This window comes from Rhynchophorus ferrugineus, unplaced genomic scaffold, assembly GCF_030347505.1.
Source record: "Rhynchophorus ferrugineus isolate W39M unplaced genomic scaffold, kcgeb_rfMv2 rfM2, whole genome shotgun sequence".
In the NCBI taxonomy this organism is placed as follows: Eukaryota; Metazoa; Arthropoda; class Insecta; order Coleoptera; family Curculionidae; genus Rhynchophorus; species Rhynchophorus ferrugineus.
The window spans coordinates 34,758,396-34,781,987 of NW_027472581.1; the positions used below are offsets into that span (position 1 = coordinate 34,758,396).

Sequence of the window (23,592 nt, forward strand, 5' to 3'; positions counted from 1 at the left end):
ATGCTGCATCCATCTGAACAAGTGGTAATCAGAGGGTTTTACGTCAGGTGAGTACCTTACGTGCGGCAACTTCTCATTTGAGCTGCAACAGTCTATGTTCTACAAACCTACCAACAAGGCTCGGCTTGTCATACAACAGGATGATTTTGTGTATTTTACTCGATATTTATAGTCTTTTTGCAACAATATATCGTTCAGTTTATTCAACTGACGTTGGTATACATCTAGAGTTCGTAATACATCTTGCTGATTCCACCATGAGCAGACTAAAACATTATGATATTGATTATGGGGAATATTCGGTGTCAATGTGGATGACTCCTCTGCGATTGTCTCAGTAGATCCACTTTTCATCCATTTTTGTGGAGCCATCTTTCCCATTGCATGTAAACATCTGGGAACAGTTCACTAATATTCTTCTAAGCCTTTTAAAAATAATTTAAGAGTTTTATGTCGTCCATGACGTTTTTTACCATTAGCATTATAATAACCACTTTTAAATTGTTGAAACCAAAACGAACAATTGGGATATGATGAAGCAACATCGCTATATTTTTCTACAAATATACTTCAACAGCATATTTCTTCAAATTAAACAGCAAAACAATGAATGACCAAGAACAATCAAAATCAATTTTGAGCGTTTCATGATTAGTGTCTAAATTAATTATAACTAATAATTAACTATTAATTATACTAATAAATGGAAAACTAAATGGAATTGATATTTTGCATTTTCACCAATAGGTATCGGTGATCAAAATACATGCAACCATATGATGATACAATATTTTTTATAATAATTTTTTTTCATAATAAAACAACCATATTACCTTTATCGACATTTTATTGAGTTCGTAATATAAACTCTACAAAATAATAAATACAAATTACAACAATAACAACAAACGGTTCGTTTTTAGTTTTACGATTCTAATAATCTAAAAAAACTTGAGCACATTTAGAAAATAAAGGCACATCAACTGGTCGACAACTGAACGAACTTAACGCAAAATAGACCAATTATCATGTGTCCGATCGACGATTACAAGATACGAATACCATGACAATAATTTCAGTCTTTAGCGTTTCGAATATTTCGGCTTCATTTTTGGCACGTTTGGTGGTATCTCGTATTTACTTTTTTCTTTTGGTTCATTTTCGGCAGATGCAAGGGTAGGAACTCTTTGAGAATTAACATAATTGTTGTCTTTAATATTAGAGAAAATATATTCGTTTCCAGGTTATTTAGTTAAGAGACTACAAATCATCAAAATATTAAATTTGATTATATTTACATCTTTAAGTCCACATTGAGGATCTGGAAATTATAAAGATATCACCATATTATATGAGAAATTAAATAAAGTATTAAATGATCTCTATGTAACAGAGATGCATAGTCATTCTAATAAAACAGTCAATGTACGTTATAGGTGACGTCGAATATACTACCAAATACACTTTGTAAAAAGCTAAAATTCTTTTTAAACTTGGAGCAGATGTTTCATTCTCATTATACCCTAACAGAATCGGTTTATAAAAATTGATTTGTGTTCATATTTGCAAACCTGCAATATTGCGACGTACTAACGTTGTACATTTTGGCTATTGCATATACTACATATCTTAAGCCAATCAAATAAGTTTATTTACAGGCGTGCTGATGTAGTTTCCAGAGTTATAAAGCTTTGAGATTTCAAATATATTCAAAGACTTATTAAACCATGAAATAGGCAATACAAATGCATCACCAAGACGTACAGCTATAGACATACAGCATAACTGGGGTATTGTAGTTTGTTGTAGAACAGTTAATTTTAAATATTGGTGTAAATTCAATGACTTGATTTTTTAACAAACGTTGAAAGTTTCTCTTAAATTCTTGTGTTCTGTTGTTATATCTGTTCTCTTTCTTAGAATTGACAATATATGTATGTATTCGGATTTTGTTTTATCAATTGTGATTTTCGTAGCATTAATTCGCCGCACTTGTACTTTGGTAACAAGATTAAAATCTGTTCTTAGATGATTAATCCATTACCAGTTTTTTTATGCTATAGCTACATTTTTGAATATATTTGTTGATATACTCATGTATATTTTGAGTTTACTGAGTTTTAACCCTTTAATAACATGCCCTTAAGAGGATTTTTCAAAATTATAATTATTTTCTGAGATTTAGCTGTTTTAGTGACGCGGTATCTAAAAACGAATGTTTTTTTATAGAACTTTTTGTAGGTACTTTTTTCGAGACGATTGATATGCATCTCAAATTCTACTATGAATGTGTATATGAGCCTTTTTATGCATTATTCTATCGCATTAAAGTAAAACCATTTTACTTTCTTGACTCTTTTTGTCAAAATTGTCAATGTCAAATTAAAAGAAAAAAGTTTATCGTTTTTTTAAAGCCGTCATAGGGCGAATAAAATTATTTAAACTGTTACGATAGCCGCTGGTTCGAATCCTGCTGGGGGGCATGGTCGTAAATTTATGTTTGCGATTGTTTAAAATTTGTGAATGTTCTAGGCAAGAGTGTAAAATCCCACAAGAAAAATGATCATAGTCACGGCAGTAACCAGGCTGGGTAAGACCGGATGTCCTCTGGGATGATAATGCTGAGGACCGTGGTTCGGAGCCCACGTTAAACTTTAGGCCCAGTCCAGATAAATCCATAGTTAGCAAAAGGAGACTTTAAAATATATATATATATAAATATTTAACTTTTTTTTGTACGATCTACTCCAGATTAAATTTGTTTTTATTATTCAGATTACTAGGATACTTAAAATCGTGTCAACGAGGGTCATGTCATTTTTTGGGACAAAGACTTCATCAGCCTGTAGCTAAAAATAAAGATCCAATAAAAAAATAGGTAGTAAAAATATTGTTTGTTTTTTTATTTCACTTGAAAAAATACCTAAAATTCGTGCCTCTCGGCTAGAATACCTCCTTTGACTTTCAAATAACATTGTTCAATAATCACTTTTTTTCTTAGACTAGTTATAAATTAACATCTAGAGTATCATCAAAGATATTAGCTGATATGCTTTAAAAGCATATTCTTCTTTTATTATTATATTCATTTATTTCGATTTAAAATGTGGTTTATTGAATTAAATGAATGAAATATTCTGCTATACGGTGTTATCTTTGACTTTTACAAATTGACATAAAACATATTTAGTTGCAAAGACAAGGAAGACTTGTCTTGTGATTTGTGATTTTTCTCAATTATTTAGCTAAATTGGGTTGAGATGTAATTATTGAAATTATTTTATATGTAGGGATGTAGAAAAAATATCGATATATCAATATATCGATATTTTTTAGCCGATATTTTTAGATATTTTAGAATAGATTAAATATAATTCAAGAAAAACCTTTAAAATCGGCTATTAATTTGAAAGGTTTAACATTTATTTTTTAAAAAACATAGAGAACGATATATCGAAATATCGATATCTTTTTCAGTGACCAACACCACTAATCTATTGACTAATAGGTACATCTTTTCAGATAGATGTCTTATATAATGGAAGGTACTAATTTCATACCGAAGCTAAAAAATAGTAATTTTAACACAAAAATATCAATTTCAAACCAATCAATGTAAATCCCTAAAATATTATGTAGCTTATTATGTAAATATAAGTTAGCTTCAATAAGTAGACCTCAGAAACGAATATATCTTCCCAATATTCCTGCAATTATTTATCTGTATAATATTAGACGTGTAAGAACATAGTTCAAGAAAAATCGACAGGGTCTCATCTCAATTTCGTTTGGTCAAATCCAATTCTGATGACTGTCCATTGGCGGTCACCATGGAGAGGGGTATCGTGATGAATTGGGGCTGATTGGGAGTATTGTCGTTCTGTGTTAAACCGACTAATACTCCACCATTGGACGGCGTCGCGTACATCATACCTTGCGAGGTCTGGTATAGTAAAGGACTGAGCAATGGCATTTGGGGGTTGGCGGTGGTAGTAGTGGCAGTTGATGGTTTCGTAGCACTTTTCAAATCATTGGGGGAGGAAGGTGGCGAAATAGCGCTGAACACTTCGTGGTCTGGCGTGACGAACACTGACAGTGGTTCGTGGTCATTATCGTTCATCTCCGCATCGCTACAACTGTCACTGCTGTCCTGACCAGATAGGTTGTCATTCTGAAAAATAAAATGAAAACTGTTATACATCATCTTTTTATCAAGAGACAATTTTTATAAAAAACCGTCACGTTATTGGTTATAAATGTCTTTTCTCTAATTACAAGGAACATTTTAGACTTCTATCCTCGCATAAAAAAAAGTAACAGGTCAATTGAAAAGGTCTGACACATAGATGGCGCTACTAGAATTAAATCCATATGTTTATTAGTTAGCCCTAAACTTCAAAACATGCCTGTATAAATTTTACAGCTGTCAAGTAATTTGTAAATTATATTATTTTGAGTGACGCAACTTTTGACATTGTGAAAAAATGGATAAAAAGGAATTTCCCGTGATGATAAAATATTGTTTTTTAAAGAGAAAATATACAGTTGAAGCAAAAACTTAGTTTAATGCCGAGTTTCCGGACACGTGCCCCAGACAAATCAACCATCAAGGATTGGTATGCTAAGTTTAGACCTGGTGAAATGAGCACCGAAGACGGTGAACGCAGCGGCCGTTCAAAAGAGATTGTTACCGACGAAAACGTTTAGAAAATCCACAAAATGATTTTGAATGACCGTAAATTGAAAACGAATATTTGGGTATGAGAAAGATATGTGCAAAGTGGGTGTCGTGCGAGCTCACTTTTGACCAACGACAAGTTGATGATTCGGAGCAGTGTTTGAAGATGATTAAGCGTAATAAACCCGAGTTCTTGCGTCGATATGTGACAATGGATGAAACATGGCTCCATCATTTCTCTTCGAAGTCCAATCGACAATCATCCGAGTGGACACAATGAACAAAACGTGGGAAAATGCAACAGTCGGCTAGCAAGGTTATGCCCTCTGTATTTTCAGATGCGCATGGAATATTTTTTATTGACTACCTTGAAGAAGGAAGGACCATCAACAGCGACTATTACATAGCGTTACTGGGCCATTTGAAGGACGAAATCGCCGAAAACCGGCTGCATTTGAAGAAAAAGAAAGTGCTGCTTCACCAAGACAATGTACCGTTTTCACAAGTCAGTGAGAACGACGGCAAAAATCCATGAATTGGGCTTCTAATTGCTTCCCCATCCACCGTAGTCTCCAGATCTGGCACCAAGCGACTATTTCGTGTTATCAGATTCAAAAGAATGCTCGCGGGGAACAAATTTTCGTCGAATGAAGGGGTGATCGCCGAAACTGAGGCCTATTTTGAAACAAAGGACAAATCGTACTACAAAAATGGTACCGAAACGTTGGAGGGTCGATATAATTAGTGTATCACCCTTGAAGGGAATTATGTCGAATAAAAAAAACTATTACTATGGTAGGCCGGGGACTTTTCAATTGACCTGTTATATAGACAAATGTAAAGTCGATCTAAATGAATGAAGCTTATATGCGTAAGGAGACTTAATACATTATGCTTGATGTACGACATCCACAAGAGCTATGAGTACACAATAAACTGCTTTAAATAAAATCTGAAGCCTCTGTAGAAGTACATTAACTAACCCCGGAATATTGCAAAAAATCTCTTGTCCCATAAAGCAGCTTTTACCTCTTGGTTTAAAGAAAATAGTTTTATAACTTTATCTTATAAATAAATCAGCATTGAGCTTCGCATAGAGCATTTTGTTTCCCTTTTTGAAGAAAGCCTGAAATCGTGTAATTTGGCATGGTTAATGCTTATATCGAGGAAGAGTTTTTGGGTCTAAAATGTTGTGTTATATGCCCTACAAATAAGTAAATTTCAATAAAATGAAATACGCCCAAATCAACTAACCAGGAGTAGCCTTCATGTAGTCAATATATAAACAAATATTTGGTTTGACTCTGGCCGACGCGCTGCCAATTATTTAATTATTCTGCCAACTCTTATACGGTAGATAATTCGTCGTTTCTGCCAAAATTCATCAAGATGCCGGCGGTCAATGTCATAGATGACTATATGATGTTTTATTCTTTGAAACTTGTATCAATTATTTTGATGGTTTACTTTATAGATCTAAGTTTCGAAAAATCAGTAGTTCACTTAATGCTCGCAAATACATTTATTTAATATGGATTTCTAAATTTTTAGAAATAAATTATCTAATTCTGTTCGTTATTGATTTAACATACATGCTAAAATATCAATTTCAAAATAGTTTTATACATATATTCTCTGTTTTAATATACAAACTTGTATTACTTTATTTATTATTCGATATTTATGTTTTTAACATACAAGTAAAGAAAGAGCATATATACTTATATGTGATGCTCTGAAGTTGTTTAACTACTGAAAGTAATCAAACTTGAATTGTCAATTATTGAAACTTAATGGAAATAAGATTTAATTAAATGTCATGTAAAAAAGTGTGTGAGTGTTAGTTCTTGAGATAGTTGCTTGAATATATTTTAATATTATAATTTATTATTTTAATTAATGTTATGTATCAAATACATTTCTGAAGTTATGTTGAAAATACAGTGTGTTGTAAGTTTAAGTAACATGTTAAGAATTTTTCGAGACGTCAGAAGAGCTAGAAGTCGGATGGAAATCTAAAGAAATTAATAACCAAAATGTTTTAACTATAGTTTATAATATTTTTCTTGTATATAACCAAAATTGTTTTAGACCTGAGACGGTCGGTTACCTATGGACTATTGATTTCTGAGCTGGAGAGGCGTTTATTATCTAGAACTAGTCGATGTTTCCCAATCAATATATACATATTTATCTGTAAATCCCTCTGGGGTTCTGGTATTGAGGCTTGGAATCTAGTCATGTTTTCCTATTTAAGCAAGCGTATGTCATGTTAAATAATGTCGTTTGTACCTCACACAGATTTTGCCTCATAATTCAATTCTAACCTCGAAAAGTCGTCGTTGAAAAACATTATAAAAAAAGAATGAGCAGATTTTGAACTGTCTATACTGGCTTTCGAATTGGAGTCTTATTTATTGATTAATATTAGCCGATGTTTCGCTATCGCCACAGATTGCATCTATAGAGCAAAGAGCTTTGATACTGAGGCTTTCCTAATATGGTTGTCATATTTATTAATCTCATAATTTTTTTATATTGTAATTTCTCCCAAAAGATGGATTGTCATGGCACTCTTCTGTCATCAACTGAATTTTATGGCCACTTTTCAACAGATTGGTCTTTATGTCTTTATTATGCCCTCAATTTTTGCTATATAGACTATCTCACACTCATTAAGGATCTTGTGCATATCTGCTATATTAATAGAATCTATATATTCTACAACATCAATATTTTTTAGTTTTGAGGTTTGCGAGCGCCTTACCATTGGAAAAGACAGTCTTGTTTTACATTACAATATTGTACTAGAGTAACTTCTTCGGTTTTATCTTTTCTTGAATCCATTTTATCCAATCCATTTTGAAGGACACATTTTAATCTTACAAAAAATGTTATGTACTTGGTACAATTAAATGTGTAATGTGTTTATAAGTTTGTATTAAATGATTAAAGCTAATCAAGTTAACTTTTTAAAATGACTGTTTTAAGGTTTAGAGATGTTAAAATCACTTAATAAGAAATGCTATATAATAAAAAAATCAGACACGCACGCCTATCATTAAAAGCCCTTTAATTAATGTCGTGATTTTATTTAATATAAAACAGAAAATCAATTTCAATTGACATATTAAATTCTGATATTGTTTAATTGCTACTGTTAAACTGGTAAAAATAATTAGTTCAGTCATTGCTTTGGCCTGCATGGAAATAAGAATCCAAACAGAAATGGACAAAGATCCATTATTAAAACCGGTAACGTATCCTTTGCTAAAGCCTTTCGTGTCATGTAGTGGTATAGAGAAATGTACAACAGAACAATATAGACAAAACCTATCACCAGTGGTCATCGTCATCAAAATTTATAAATAATAGCCAGTGACAATTTAAATACTAATAATAAATGATATGAGATACTGGACGTTTTACCAAAAATATTCCATTGTTCCATCCAGTAATATATTCCCCATAAAGATCTGTTAAAATATAAACTGTTGTCATAAATATCCTAAAAATGTAATAGAAATCGAAGATAGAAATATTGATATTGAAATAACATTAAAAAAAATTGTATATATGTGTTCGAATTTCTATTGTGTAAATCTATTAGCAATGAATCTGTATAGAACAATTTAGACACCGAATACAATCAAAACCTCACAAAACTGAGGTACAGGAGATAATAGATGTGCTGAGAGCTCTCACCTTATTTCATAACTATGAAAAAAAGAAAATATATCCTAATGATGTGTAATGATTTTAGAAATGTAATATATATTGTATTGTTACTTGTTTATTGATATATAAATATAAACTAATATAGCAGTAAAAAACATTTTACTTTAATTTCCATATTAGTAATATGAGTATTCACATTCTGTTGTCTTAAATATGTAGCTTCAGAAATGTGATCATAATAATATATAGATAAATATATAAAAAATTTCGGGGCGGAAGAAGGATGTATTCCATATAAAAAACCACTCAATAATTTATAAAACATTTTTTTTATTATAGAATTGATAGGTATAAAAATATTTCCTGATACAAATCCAGAATTGTTGGTATAAACATCAACGCCAACAAAACACATATAACACTTACCACTAAAGCACCTTTTTATATAGTTTTTTTTTAATAGAGAGGCAACATTACCCTAACTCAACATTTTATAAGTACATAAATAAAGGGGAGGAAATATAATTACACAAAATCGGCAAGTATATCAACAAATAATAAACTAATTATGATATAGTGACTAGCGCACAACTTAGGGCTAATAATTACAATTTTGGTAACAATTTGTCTGTTTTAGGCGATTCAATCCGGCCATTCCATGACCAGATTTTAATAAGTTTTATAAATCTAAAAATATAATTTCTAACAGTCTTCACAAGTTTTACCGAGATATTTATTATAAAGTAAAAGGAAAATAAATACAGATAAGAAAAACAGTCAACAAAGGCACACAGCATGTGGTTAGTCATCAGTGAAGGTCTGTTTATTATTTAAATGCACGTTGAAATACTTAGGGATAGTAGGGATGTCGGCTGTATAGAAAAATATCGATATTCGGGGAACGATATTTCCATATATATAGATGTTTTAAAAAATATACATTCCTTAAACATTTTTAAAAATTTAAAATTAAGTACCGAAATGCATTAAACCTTTTAATTAAGTACCAATTTCAAAGGTTTATAAAAAATAATTAAAAGGTTTTTAAAATGTCTAAGGAATATCTTCAATTTTTGTTTTAATTTAAAAAGATATCGACATACCGATATTTTCGGCATTCCTAGCTTACAGTACTTGACACATATCTTAAAAATATGCCGTCACGAACAACAATTAAAATTAAATTTGAATTGTGATGACAGAAATGATAAACTGAGTTTACGGTAGAATCATCAACTTCACGTTTCCCCATCTTATGTCGATAAATAAATAGGCCTTCTTCATTCAATTAACCGACACGGAATGATTAATCGAAATAGAACACATTTCTTCAAACCATTCCTATGCTTTTAAAACAAACTGCAATGCACTACCGATGATTATCTTCTTTAACGCTAGTGGTCACCGCAAGACTTGTTCCGATACTACCTGGTAGAGAGCTCAACGGCATAGCTATTAGTTTGGGCTCGGCGGATCCTTGTACCATGCCTAAAATCATTCCATCGGACACGCTGGCGTAACCTACTCCATTCGGAGTCTGGACCAGTAATGGGATAGCTTGAATGTTCGGACTCGGACTAGGGGTGGTTGGTTTTGAAACTACCGGTTGATTTCCACTCGACGACAATGTTTCTGCTGCCTTATTTGACAGTATAAGAGCATCGTTGATCTTCTTAATTTGACTGATGATTGGCGACTGTTCGTCTTCTTTGGCAGTGGTTTCCTTGGTGGGCGACGTTCGATCCTTGGTGGTTGTCGACGGTGTCTCGATAATTTTCTCAGTCGAATCCGATTTGATCAAAATCTTCTTTTCGGGAGGTTCTAGGGACTCATCATCGGACATGTCCTCGTCGTCTTCAACCGCGCTTGAATCGCACTCGTTTTCCTGCAACAAATAAAACTTGATGATAGAGAGTGATTGAGATGAGATATAACTAAAAACAACAAAACAGCAAAAAAAAGCAGGTCACGTGTCTTTTGGGTTGATTAAGATAATTAAGATTAAAATAAAGTTTTAATTAAAAATTTTAAAAACAAGATCAGAAAAATTTGAGTATAGTATATTAATCATAAATTTATATTCAAAATTTTTATATTCTACGTAATTTCTATTTTGTAATGAGGAGGTGTTGAACTGGAGGAGGGTTTAGTACAATCGACTATTTAAAGAGGCGTTTTTACTCAGTAATATATTGTCATCAATGGTATTGAAGTAGTGTCATGGTAATTGTTATTTAGAGTTATAGAGCAAAATTTAATGACAATGTTAAAGGCATAACTCATGTAACATAAAACATTCAAAGGGTTAGAAATACAAAATTAAAGTTATTTTGAAGTAAATGAGCAATACAAATTCAACATGATGAAATGGTATAGATGCGACCTCAGTAATATGAGATTGATGATCGAGATCAAGCAATTATTATTATAATTGTAAATGTAGTTAATTGTTACAAATAAAAAACAATAAATTGAAGAAAAAAAGTGTCAAATCATGTTAACATCGATATAAAACTAAGTATGGGCATTTTAAAATCTAATGTGGGTAATAATCAAATGGATTGAAGATAATGAAAACAAGCATAACAATATAATTCGTTTACATTAGCGGCTTAATTTTTTATGACTATCTTATGTTCTTTTACAATATAAATGTATCTGAATATCTTTGAACGTATTTTACATTCAAAAAAGTACTTTATTTGATATCGCTGGATTATTATACTTGGCGATCGGTATGTTTGGTAGAGTGCAAGAATTGTGTATATATACATTTGAAAACTTATTTATTTGGACATAGACAATTGGTCATATTCTGAGATTTTTACCTAATACCTTTTATCAATTAAATTTAACAAATTAATTGTTTTTTTTTCACGAATAATTAATCTAGCAATGTAGCTAACGAAACCGTGTTTCTATAGCGATAAAGATAATTTATAATTGTTCCCATTAAAATCACGGAATCAAGTTTTGTTTTATAATTATTCGTGTAAACCATTAATATGGATTTATAAAATATCGTTCATACAGATTAAATATTCAGATACAATTGAAAGGTCGTTTATATGAAGCAAAGTTTCTTCTATTGTGCTTTTCTGAACATGATAGAAACAGATCAGATTCAGAAAGAAGAATTTAACAAGTTTTTAAAAAATGTATTTTCTTTTACTGAAATTTAAAACAGGTAATCCTTAACGAAGCAAAATCATATGGAAAGAACTTTGAAATTGCAGTTCCAAAAAAAAAACAAAGAATATTATACCGAATGCAAATACGAAAAGAAATCTCTCCAACTAATTAATCTTTTTTCTCACTATTAAATCGAAGTATGAACAAACCGGAGAAATATTTCAAACATTTACTGTTTCTCCTCTATGCCTGCAAAAAACATTCAGCTGCGTTTTCAAATGCCGTATATAACGAAACGCCATTAACGATTAAAAGTGTTAAAAGAAAAGGAAAAAACGCTCAAGCTAGCAAAATAACAGTCAGTATGGTTAATTTTTCTTTTTCGCTTTCACAATCCATGCCTAATATGTCTAAAACACGTACATACCTCTTTATTGTCACTATAAAATGATCGATTGCCAATAAATTTTTAAACCTCTCCTCTCACCCCACTAATATTTTTGACGCGCGAGATTTTTTGTTTTTATTTCACTCTATATCAATTTAAAGATTACTATTAAAATCATGGACGCAGTTCGTTTAAAAATTACCACCTTCACTATAAACAAATGAAATAGCAGTTTTTTAAAGCTACTCTTTTTTAACGTTGATATAGGAATTAACTCAAGACAGATGAAAAACCGGTAATCACGGAAGTAACGTCTATATATATTTCTTTCTATCGCCCTGCATTTCTATCACTTCTTTTATAACAATTAATCTACGTTCAAATTAATTAAGGTTGTATTTTCACATTAACTGATATATTTCATTGTGTGTAATAACAATTCAAGTGATTCATTTATTGCTAATAATGTAATACTCAATTATTCATTTTTATTTACTACTCTTGGCGTTCATAAAAATATTTCTATAGTTATCGCAAATTTGTCAGTAAAACAGAAAATGTTTATTATTTATCCTAATGTATTATTATTATACAACGTAATGCTAATTATATTTTAATACATTATAAGTGTCCATGAATAATCCAATGAAACATTTTCAAAATATATTATCCTGAAATGATTTAATTTTTCGCTACATATTTTCTTTCACGTTTTTCCGCAATAGCATATTGAAGCAAAATCCGATAGTTTTTTTTCTACAAATCATATAAATTGCTATTGACCAAGTGGCCTTCTTTAAACACCTCATAGTGCTTAGATAATATTTTGTGACTCTGGCTTGCTGACAAGAATTTCATGCACAGAACATCTTTAGCCATGTCTCAACCGCTTCTGAAGGCGTTGTAGCACTATAGCAGATGTTTCGGAGAGAGTCGATTCCTTTTGACCATTCTGAAACATTTTAAAAACTTGGCACACAAAATTCCATTTATAATAAAAAATTTAAATAAATTATTTGTTCGATAAAATATAGTTTATATGAATGGACAAAACAACAGGTTACGCTCAAATTCCGCGCTAGTTTAGATGAGTATCTGTGTTAAGAATAAACCTGATGATTGGCCGCCTTTATTATATATATATATATAATATATATTTATTATATTTATAATTAATTATCGCATATATAATATAATTTATAATTTATATCGCATTTATAAATTATGATATCAACAGGGAAACCTCATTTGCCAGGCATATGAGGATCAGTAGGAATGAAAAGCTGATCAAATGACTAAAGAGGCAATATCAAATAGTAGATGAATAGTCCCCTCAGATTCAACTCTAATATATACTAGAAGAAAGAAGAAATACTAAGAAGAAATACTGACAACTGTTCACAAATATAATGATTAAACTCATTAATTATCTGGAATAAATTTACTAATTTACTTATATTTATTTTATGATTATGTTATTGTGTTTATTTTCTTTTGTTTTATTATGTTTATTGAATTGTTCCACTATATTTTTCGTTTAATTTGTACACTTGTGATATCCACAAAAGTAAATGTAAATACATAATAAATATATTATAAAAGTTGTACGTTTCAACGAAAGTTAATTTAAATTTTTTTATTTACATTACATTATTATCATCATTTAAAATACAATATTTCTGTTAGTTATACATTATTTGACCCCCTTCAACAATATGACGCTGTAACCAAGACCCATCAGATCAAGAGCGATTCCAGTTGCTCATTCCTGCTCAAGTATCATCGGAGCAATCAACGTCCGTGCGGTTATTTAAGAATTCTCGTCGACACCTTCTCGAAAGCGACCGTTTTTCTACGCGCTTCTGCTGATACGCTGTCGCGTATTGGAAACGGGAGCATCTGCGGCCGATACGGTACCGGAACCAGGGCAAAAACGGCCGGCCGCGCGGCTGCCTCTCGTCTGGTTTTCTCATCGGCCACGGCGACCGCCACCAGCACGAAAGCGACCAGAAAAAAATGCGCGTTCAAAACAATAACGACCCGAAGACCATTTGCATCGTATGCGCTGGAACGCGTCCACTTCATCGTCCAAATTCCTGAACAGCGTTTCCGAAGAAATGCATCGACGGACTGCGACAACGATCGATCTATTTTTAGCTGAAAGAATGCCATCGCGAGGATATACACTATCGGACATAAGTGGGCGCGTTTTGGCTTGAATTCACTCAAATTCTATAATAAAGTTCATAAATTATTGGCAGCTCCTTCGGCACATCCTGTACATGTAACAATTATCATAACAACGGTCTGTATATTATACAAGAATATTAAATGGCTATTAGAGATATCAAGAGTTTGCGATCCCGATATGTTGAGCTGGGTCGATATTTTACGGATTCTCATGATGTATTCCTCAGGTACAAGAAGATGACGCTCCCAATCATAGTCTAGGTACCTGCCACGTCTTCTCTCGTCTATTTTCATTGGCAGCCCATTAATTTCATAATTAACTAATCTGTGTTTCAACATATAGAATTAGGACACCAAGTAGTGACCACAGCATCATGAAGCTCTCATGGGAATATGGCAAGTAATCGTGTTTTTGTGTGACCATTTGATGAAACACGACATCGTTTACAATATGCCATGGAATTATTGTAAATTGCTGGAGTCGTATCATTTCTAAAGAAAACTTAGAGTTTCATATTTCAGTCAATAATAGGTCTTATTTAGATTTTTTGAACTAAACATGGGGTTGCACTAAGGCACCATTAATTATCAATCGATTAATTACTAAGACACATCACTACTTTGTACAAAGAACTACATGGTAACTTCAAAATCAAATGGATCTGAGAAGTTATACAAGATCTAGCCATAAAATATGAAAGAATAGGAAATCACGGGCGGAAATTTGAAGATTGAAGGGAACCAAACCACATCAACTTGTATAGTGTATAAATGTTACTCTTAGCTTTAGCTTCAGTAGTTTCATTTAATATAAATTTGCAAATGCATAGTGATGTACTTATTTTACACTCGTCTCGCTTGCAAATTGATACAAATACAACAGAACAATAGTAACAAATTAATTTGTACTACACATATCTTGATTGAAAAAGGTGTAAGTAATGTAAGATATAATAAAACATTAAGAGCAATACATGAAACGAAGACGAAATATGATTTTGAGAATGTTCCTTTATCAATACATAAAAATAATACAAGAATATGAAGTCTAATTTGAGTATTACTAATATTTTCAATGTGTTCTTTTTTTAAAAACTTTGATACAATATTAAAAAAATCATATCGGATGACCATGAAGTAAAAACACAAAATACTAATGTATAACATATCTAACCTACAACATTTAATTCGCAAATATAAAAATATATTATATTTGTATATATATGGGAATATTTGTTTATTCATAAATTATTTCAAGTAATGCAATTAGTAGCATTTTGTATTTATGGTTCAAGATCCCGTGAAAGCAAGATTTATATCATTTTACAAAAGTTAAAAAATGTTGTATGGGAGTACACTACTACAGGTGACTATTTTGAAGAGACGGTAGCAGTCGGGTTGTCAAATAAACAAATGCTAAGTAAAACATTATACCACGAAAAAATTTTAATATATCCTGGGCCTGACAGGTGTATATTACAGGCCTGATATAGGATGCCACCTCTTAATCTTCCTAAAATTAACTTAGTAGTCCTAACTTCCAAACGGCACGTGTCCAACCACTATGACAATGTGGCCACCAACAACTAACAGCTGTTTACAGTAATTACAGTAAAGGAGAGAGGTTCGGCTTTAAGGTCTGAACTTTATGGTTCTTGGTATGGACATGTTAAGAACTTCTCGTCGGAGTCGTTATGTTTATGGTTGTTTGAAGGACAATCCGAACACTCGGCAATATACAAACAAATCTTAAAGCCAATGTGGACCTACGGTATGCAATTAAGGGGTTGCACGAAGAAATGTTAACGATCCAGACTTACCAAAATAAAGCTGCCATCAGCAATGTTAACGCCCTATGGTATATAAGAAACCAGGACACCCACAAAGATCTAAGGGTATCAACGGTCAGAGAAGAAATTAGAAGGTTCGGGAAAAAGCACCAAGAAAGATTGTGCGATCACAAAAACGTCAAAGTACTACAACTGCTCGGAAACAATGAACTAACCTATAGGTTGGAGAGACAAAAACTCTTTGAACTATGATAATATCGTTATGTGTGAAAACTGTCTCGTATTTTAAAACTTAGTGAAGTACGTCAGTGGAAGTGCATCAATTCAATGTTAAATAAGTTTCGGTTTTGGAATTAATTTTGGAAAACAATATGAAGGATAATTAGTAGTCATAGTTAATAACTAGTTGGAATATGGATGTCACGTGACTGTTAATAAAAAAAAAATTAACTATCTATTCACCTCCAACTATTTTTTCCTTAATATTGTTCCTAAAGTTTAGATCTAAGATTTCTAATTTAAACTTAATTAGAGTTTGATGGATGTGCTGTCACTTGTTGAGTATGATGAGTTGTAGTATGTTCAGGAAATCTCGCTTGGTATTTTTTCGTAAAACGTTTAATTTCTTCGCAGACTATTGGTACTCTTTGGTCATTATGGATGTTCTGACTACCAACATAATGTGGGACGTTGACAATGTTACGAAGAACTTTGTCCAAGTCCGGATTACGTAGCCATTGGATGTTTTTGAACAACCCTATAGTTGCACACCGTAGCTCAACATTGGCCTCAACATTTGGTTATAAAATAACAGTTTGGTATGGAGTGAAAATTCAGATTGTCGTCCAAGTAACTACTACATTATTTGAGCATTATACAAAATTCCGCTCGTTTCTTCTTAATATGGTCTTTTCATTCAGGAGCTTGGTATCCTGTGCCATGCTAGAACCAATTATCTCTGGCAGATATTTTTTTTTGTATGTGAAATAGATATGTGTAAACTTTGTAGCATTACATTTTTTCGCCATTTCATAGCTCTTGTGCAGATATATAAATATAAAATCAAATTAGAAACAAACCCGGTAGCCAGTAAAAACTTATATTATTTGCAGCTAAACCAGTACCATGTCTAATAACAATCAATAAAAAATTGAAATTTTGCAAAAGCGCTCTCATCTGATACTTATTACTGTTAAAACGTGTTAAACCACTTGTAGAAATACCAGATTTCCAATTCGGATTTCGAAATCAGCAATCGACAATAGACCAAGTGCATAGAGTAACAGAAGTTGTTGAAAAGACATTCGAAGCTTTTGAATGCATGTATGGTATTTGGGGCTAATCTACAAACTGAGGAAATTGCTACCGCGGAACTATCGTCAACTGCTGTAGTCATATTTTTTGATTAAGAAAATTTAGGTCGTATGAAGGGGCATTCTCTATTTTGAAACCAATTTCCACAGCGTAGTGTCTTGGGACCACTCATGTATCTGCTCTAAACTGCTGACATCCCAACAACAAAAGAAATAGTACTTGGAACATTTGCCGAGGACACAGTTATCATGACAAAGGATATATCTTTGCCTAAGGTTGTAGAAAAAGTACAAGTGGCAGTCAACAAGATCTACAAATGGACCTGAGACTGGAAAATGCAGAAAATGGAGCTATTAATCCAAATCTGTCCTTGTTAAATTTGCGTTGCGACGAAATCATAAAAATCAAATTATATCACTTGGCGGAGGCCAGATTGCTCAAATTAATTTGGAAAAAATGTCAGACAAATAGCAGAGCAGATCAGACTCAAAATCAAATAACTGTACTGGTACTGGGAGGATACTCTCAACTTTATCTAAAATGAAAGAGATTCATTTATAAGTCAATCATAAAACCAATTTGGACCTATGGAGTGCAAATACGGGGTAGGACTAAAAACGGTTCCAAAACAAAGTTCTACGATTAATTACCTATGCAAATCGCTATGTAACCAATAAAGAGCTGCAGGATCACCTGGAAATCAAATGGATACATGAAGTTATCCAAGATTTCGATTTAAAATATAAAATAAGATTGTTAAACCACAGCAACGTGAAAGCAATACAGCTACTGGACAACATGCAGGAAATCAGAAGGTTGAAGCGAACCAAACCACTCGAACTTGTATAGTGTATATGTGTTATTCTTAACTTAAACTTAAGTAATTTAGTTTTAGTTTGGGAAATACAAACTGATGTATTCCTTAAACCGGTACTCGCCTTGTTTGGTTATTAAGGCATTTACAACAAAACAGTAGTAATAAATTAATTTTTAAATTAAAATTATACTAAATATATCTAATGCAAGACGTAATTATTTAAAATAAAATATACTTATAAGAATATTTTTGGAAGCTGCAAAGCAAAATTCTGAAAGTATTAATCGAATTTAATGACGAAACAACATCCGAAAAGTGTTTGGCTGGTTGAGTAGAGACGATCGATACTTCTATGGGCGGTAGTGTATCGCTGGCCGGCCGGTATCGGCGGCAGGGGCAGCAAAAAAAAAGTCGCAGTGTCTGTCGTTTTTCCGTCGGTGCAGTTTCTGCGGCCGGTCTCGTCTTTACCCCATTTGGGAGCGTCGTAAAACCGCAATAGGCTATGGGAGAAGCCACGCAGTCTATGCGTCCGCGCCGACCGGTCTTCGTCAAATTTGGAAGCGGCCGCCTCATTACGGCCGAGTATTAATTGTCCGGGGGACAGGGACGGCGAGAGGACGTTGTCCGTTGTCCGCGCCCGATGGATTTATCTGCGATTTATCGACAATGGCGCGCTAAATCGCCAGCCCTCGATCGCCGACATGACGAACAACAAATACGTCGTACTCGTCGGCGAAGCATTAGCGGAACTCGCGAAAAAAAACCGCCACCGCCAACTGAAAAGACGACGTCTGTCTGTCAGCACCCGAAGGGTCGGACTTCCTACTGCTTCTGGCAGGATCCCACGAGAAACTCCGCACTTAATCGTGTGGATATCTACCCTGCATATGTAATGTCGTTCCACGCATTTCCCAAAGGTTATGCGTTCGTATGCGACCTGATTATCCACGCCAAACAGGGAGCAGGTCAACCTCAAGGAATAGATCAGATTTCGTTGATAAAAGTTAACTGCCATATATAAGCGGAATTGACGGACATCAATTGGAGCGATTAGACCAAGACCAGGTTTATATATATATATATATATATATATATATATATATATATATATATATATATATATATATATATATATATAATCCGCAATAGAAGAAAAGGATAGTCTTCTCCTATCGTCCTACCTGTGATCTCCAAAGCTTTTGCAAAACCATACATTAAGAGACTCAAAATAATCAAGAGAAGAGAGAAGTATTATTACAGACCATCAATTTAGCTTCCGAAATAAACATGAAACAACACAACGCAGTGGTCGCAGCAACAGGACGGTACACCTACTGTTGCGATAGTCGCGGATTCGAATCCTACTGAGGCATGGATGCACTTTATGTTTATGATTGTAATAATATATTAATTGGCAATGACACAACAGTGAAAAATCCGACAAAGAATAACCAGTTACGCCGGTAACCAGGTTGGGTAAGACCATCTTCAGGGATGTTCTCTAAGTTGGTCACTGGCCGATCGGTATACTTAATGCCGAGGCCTGTGGTTCGGATCCCACGTTAAACTGTAGGTCCAGTCCAGGTAAACCCTCGTCGGTGAAAGGAGATTTGTTTTATTAATATCTTGGAACTTCAGCAATCTGTCCGTGGGTAAATCCGTTATACAATATTACTACACTGATCTATAGAAGATCGCTTCTTCAGTAAGTGATCTGTACAAACTTAATCTAGTTCTTATTCTAGAGACTATTCTAACTTATTCTAGAGATTATTATATCGCTCTCTATTAATCAATTCATATGATAGCATGCGTTTGAGCCTACGCATTTCCCTATTATCGCGCGCATTAAACTATTTGTTGAGTGCATTTGTACTAACAGAGTACTTTGCACTAACACTATGAATCACACTCGTTATGGGTTCTAAGGGGATATCGCGCTTAATTAGTTTGTTGATGACGTAATATGGGGATAGACGATGGCTTCCAACACTTTATTCTAGAACCTCTGAAGGATAGCTATGTTAAATTTGCCCACAATTAAATATCATAGGTTCAAATGGGCCTAAGTATTGACTTATAACATTATAACAACAGAAGATGTCACAGCCTATACATTCGGTTTAGTTTAAGCCCAACCTGTTTTGCGTTTTCTCCCTATATATTTTTTCCATGTTAAGCGTCGATCAAAATGCATTCCCAGATATTTAACATTGTCTGCTTGCCGGAGTAAACAATTCATAATTATTCATTTTTACTGCGGAACAGGTCCTTCTACAAAGGGTGAATGTCACATGGGTAGATTTTGTATCATTTGCTTTGATACGCTAGGTTTTTCAACCACAATTCAACTTTGTTTAGACGAAGTTGGAGGTGTCCTGTGGCTGATATTGGATCTTCGTGTGATGATAAGACCGCTGTATCTGTATGTGAGCTATGAATGCTATTCAGTAGTTGAAAGTGTGTATGGGGCAGAAGCTTTTTCAATTTAAGAAGCTGCCTGCCGTAGAGTGTGCCATACCTTGCCGAAAGCTTGATTTATATCGAATAATGTAGCGGAGCAATATTTTTTATTATTTAACATAAGTTTTCGTTAATTTGGTTGGCTAAAATGTGTATTTGTTGTGTTGTTCCATGTTTATTTCGGAAGCTAAATTGATGGTCTGTAATAATACTTCTCTCTTCTCTTGATTATTTTGAGTCTCTTAATGTATGGTTTTGCAAAAGCTTTGGAGATCACAGGTAACAGACTTATAGGACGATAGGAGAAGACTATCATTTTCTTCTATTATATGTATACTATTATGTATATATATATATATATATATATATATATATATATATATATATATATATATATATATATATATATATATATATATATATATATATATATATATATATATATACATATATAATATAGCATATATAATAAGCAAATGATACAAAATCTACCCATGTGACATTCACCCTTTGTAGAAGGACCTGTTCCGCAGTAAAAATGAATAATTATGAATTGTTTACTCCGGCAAGCAGACAATGTTAAATATCTGGGAATGCATTTTGATCGACGCTTAACATGGAAAAAATATATAGGGAGAAAACGCAAAACAGGTTGGGCTTAAACTAAACCGAATGTATAGGCTGTGACAGGTCGTAAATCTAAATTATCCTTAGATAATAAGGTTCTTCTGTTGTTATAATGTTATAAGTCAATACTTAGGCCCATTGAACCTATGATATTTAATTGTGGGCAAATTTAACATAGCTATCCTTCAGAGGTTCTAGAATAAAGTGTTGGAAGCCATCGTCTATCCCCATATTACGTCATCAACAAACTAATTCAGCGCGATATCCCATTGAAACCTATAACGAGTGTGACTCATAGTACTCTGTTAGTACAACTGCACTCAACAAATAGTTTAATGCGCGCGATAATAGGGAAATGCGTAGACTCAAACGCATGCTATCATATGAATTGATTAATAGAGAGCGATATAATAATCTCTAGAATAAGTTAGAATAGTCTCTAGAATAAGAACTAGATTAAGTTTGTACAGATCACTTACTGAAGAAGCGATCTTCTATAGATCAGTGTAGTAATATTGTATAACGGATTTACCCACGGACAGATTGCTGAAGTTCCAAGATATTAATAAAACAAATCTCCTTTCACCGACGAGGGTTTACCTGGACTGGACCTACAGTTTAACGTGGGATCCGAACCACAGGCCTCGGCATTAAGTATACCGATCGGCCAGTGACCAACTTAGAGACCATCCCTGAAGATGGTCTTACCCAACCTGGTTACCGGCGTAACTGGTTATTCTTTGTCGGATTTTTCACTGTTGTGTCATTGCCAATTAATATATTATTACAATCATAAACATAAAGTGCATCCATGCCTCAGTAGGATTCGAATCCCCGACTATCGCAACAGTAGGTGTACCGTCCTGTTGCCGCGACCACTGCGCCAACGAAGCCGACAATTGAATATATTAATACGTTGTCCTTAATAAGAGGACAGACTAAACCTCCTAATTCTTTAATAAATTTCGTATTCCACTGCTGAAGTGATATTTGGAAGGAAGGAAGTCGCGTTTATCACAAAATTGAGAAGCCTGGCAAATAGGCCGGACTATGAAACAATCCGTACACTAACTCACTAATATTGACATTATTAGTTTCTTGGTACATTTTTAATCATAATAATTATTAATAGATGGGGAGAATAAATTTAACAGTGAAATAAATTTTAAATGTTATTGGAAAGATGGGAATAAAAGTAACCAGCGATTCTCAAATTTACGAAAACATCGTTCTAAATAAATTCATAGTTTATATACAAAGAAACCTATCCAACTACAGGGTTTCTAATTATTCGAGTTATTTTCATCCAGTTTTACTAATATATGACAATGTTTCTTCTAATTGACATAGGAAGTAATTAAATGAGATTTAATAGATTAATTTTTAGGTACAAACAGTACTATATGAACTATAGATTGAACATGTTCTCTATAAGATCCTACAGTACTTTAAGTGATGAATGTATATGGCAATAACCAAGAAGTTTTCAAACGGAACTAATATTAGATGGAAAAATTGGAACAATATATGTTAATCAAAATATATTCCATCATTTTCTATAACTTTTTCTTATATTTCTGCCAACATGGCGTTAATTGTATGACAGTAAAGCCCTGCTAAATTATTCGAGCTGCAACACTATCTATTCTTACAATACTGACAACGTGTGGCTGAGCATTGTCATACGAGAGGATGAAATTGCATCTGTTATTCGTTATTGCTGTTTTTTTTCGCAATAATTATGCACGCAATTACTCATTTCATTTTTCAACTGTCGTTGATAAACATCTACAGTAACAGTTTCAGTCGGTTTTAAGAGTCCGGAATAAATTACAATTTTCCCTGCATACTTAATGTCACAATATACATTTCAAAAGCTTAAGACTAGGAAAATTCTGCTTTGGTGTGAATGTGGATGACTCTTCTGGATTAACTCTTGGCGTCAAAAGCCGCGTTTTCTTCTTTTGCCTGACAAGAAATGAAACTACAATATTGATATAGTTCAGTTAATTCTGATAGTAGAAATTTTCCCTCCTTTTAAACCTCTTTCATCGTTTTTAAACGTCTTTTAGACGCTGGATTCACCAACTGAAAATGCTGTTGAAAATTCATTTTAGAATTTGAGCTGTGTTTTCATCTAATAGATCTTCCAATTCATTGTCGCCTAACTTATTTAATATTCCATGGTATTATTTCTCACTGACATCAAAACCATTGAAATAAACGAAACCAAAACAATTGCTGTATAACAAGCCACATTATCAAAAATTTGTAAAAGTATTTGATGAGCTTTGGCAGCAGATTTCTTCAAATCAAACAACGAAAGTAATGCATGTTAAAAATACAATGTTTAGCATCCATAATTAATTTTTACATATACTGAATAACTCAAAAATTCTGATAGTTTTTATAGAGAATTGTCAAAACCATCGAATTTAACAGTTGATACTTCGCATTTTCACCCATAAATACTGCTGATTAAAATATATACAACAACCTAATACTTATAATGAAA

At 32.9% G+C, this 23,592-nt stretch overlaps 1 protein-coding gene across 2 annotated transcripts in view; it reads right to left on the minus strand.

Annotated features, from left to right (window-relative positions):
• Positions 1-829: 829 nt before the first annotated feature.
• bs (serum response factor blistered) overlaps positions 830-23,592 on the minus strand; it is a 120,333-nt gene continuing 97,570 nt past the window's right edge. The window contains exon 3 of one of the 2 annotated variants that reach the window (XM_076397354.1): positions 830-4,171. In XM_076397354.1, coding sequence (XP_076253469.1) covers positions 3,779-4,171 — 393 coding nt within the window. In that variant the 3' untranslated portion in view covers positions 830-3,778. Of the gene's footprint in view, positions 4,172-8,666; positions 10,242-23,592 lie in introns of those variants that run through there. The other variant, XM_076397353.1, reaches the window with a different exon arrangement.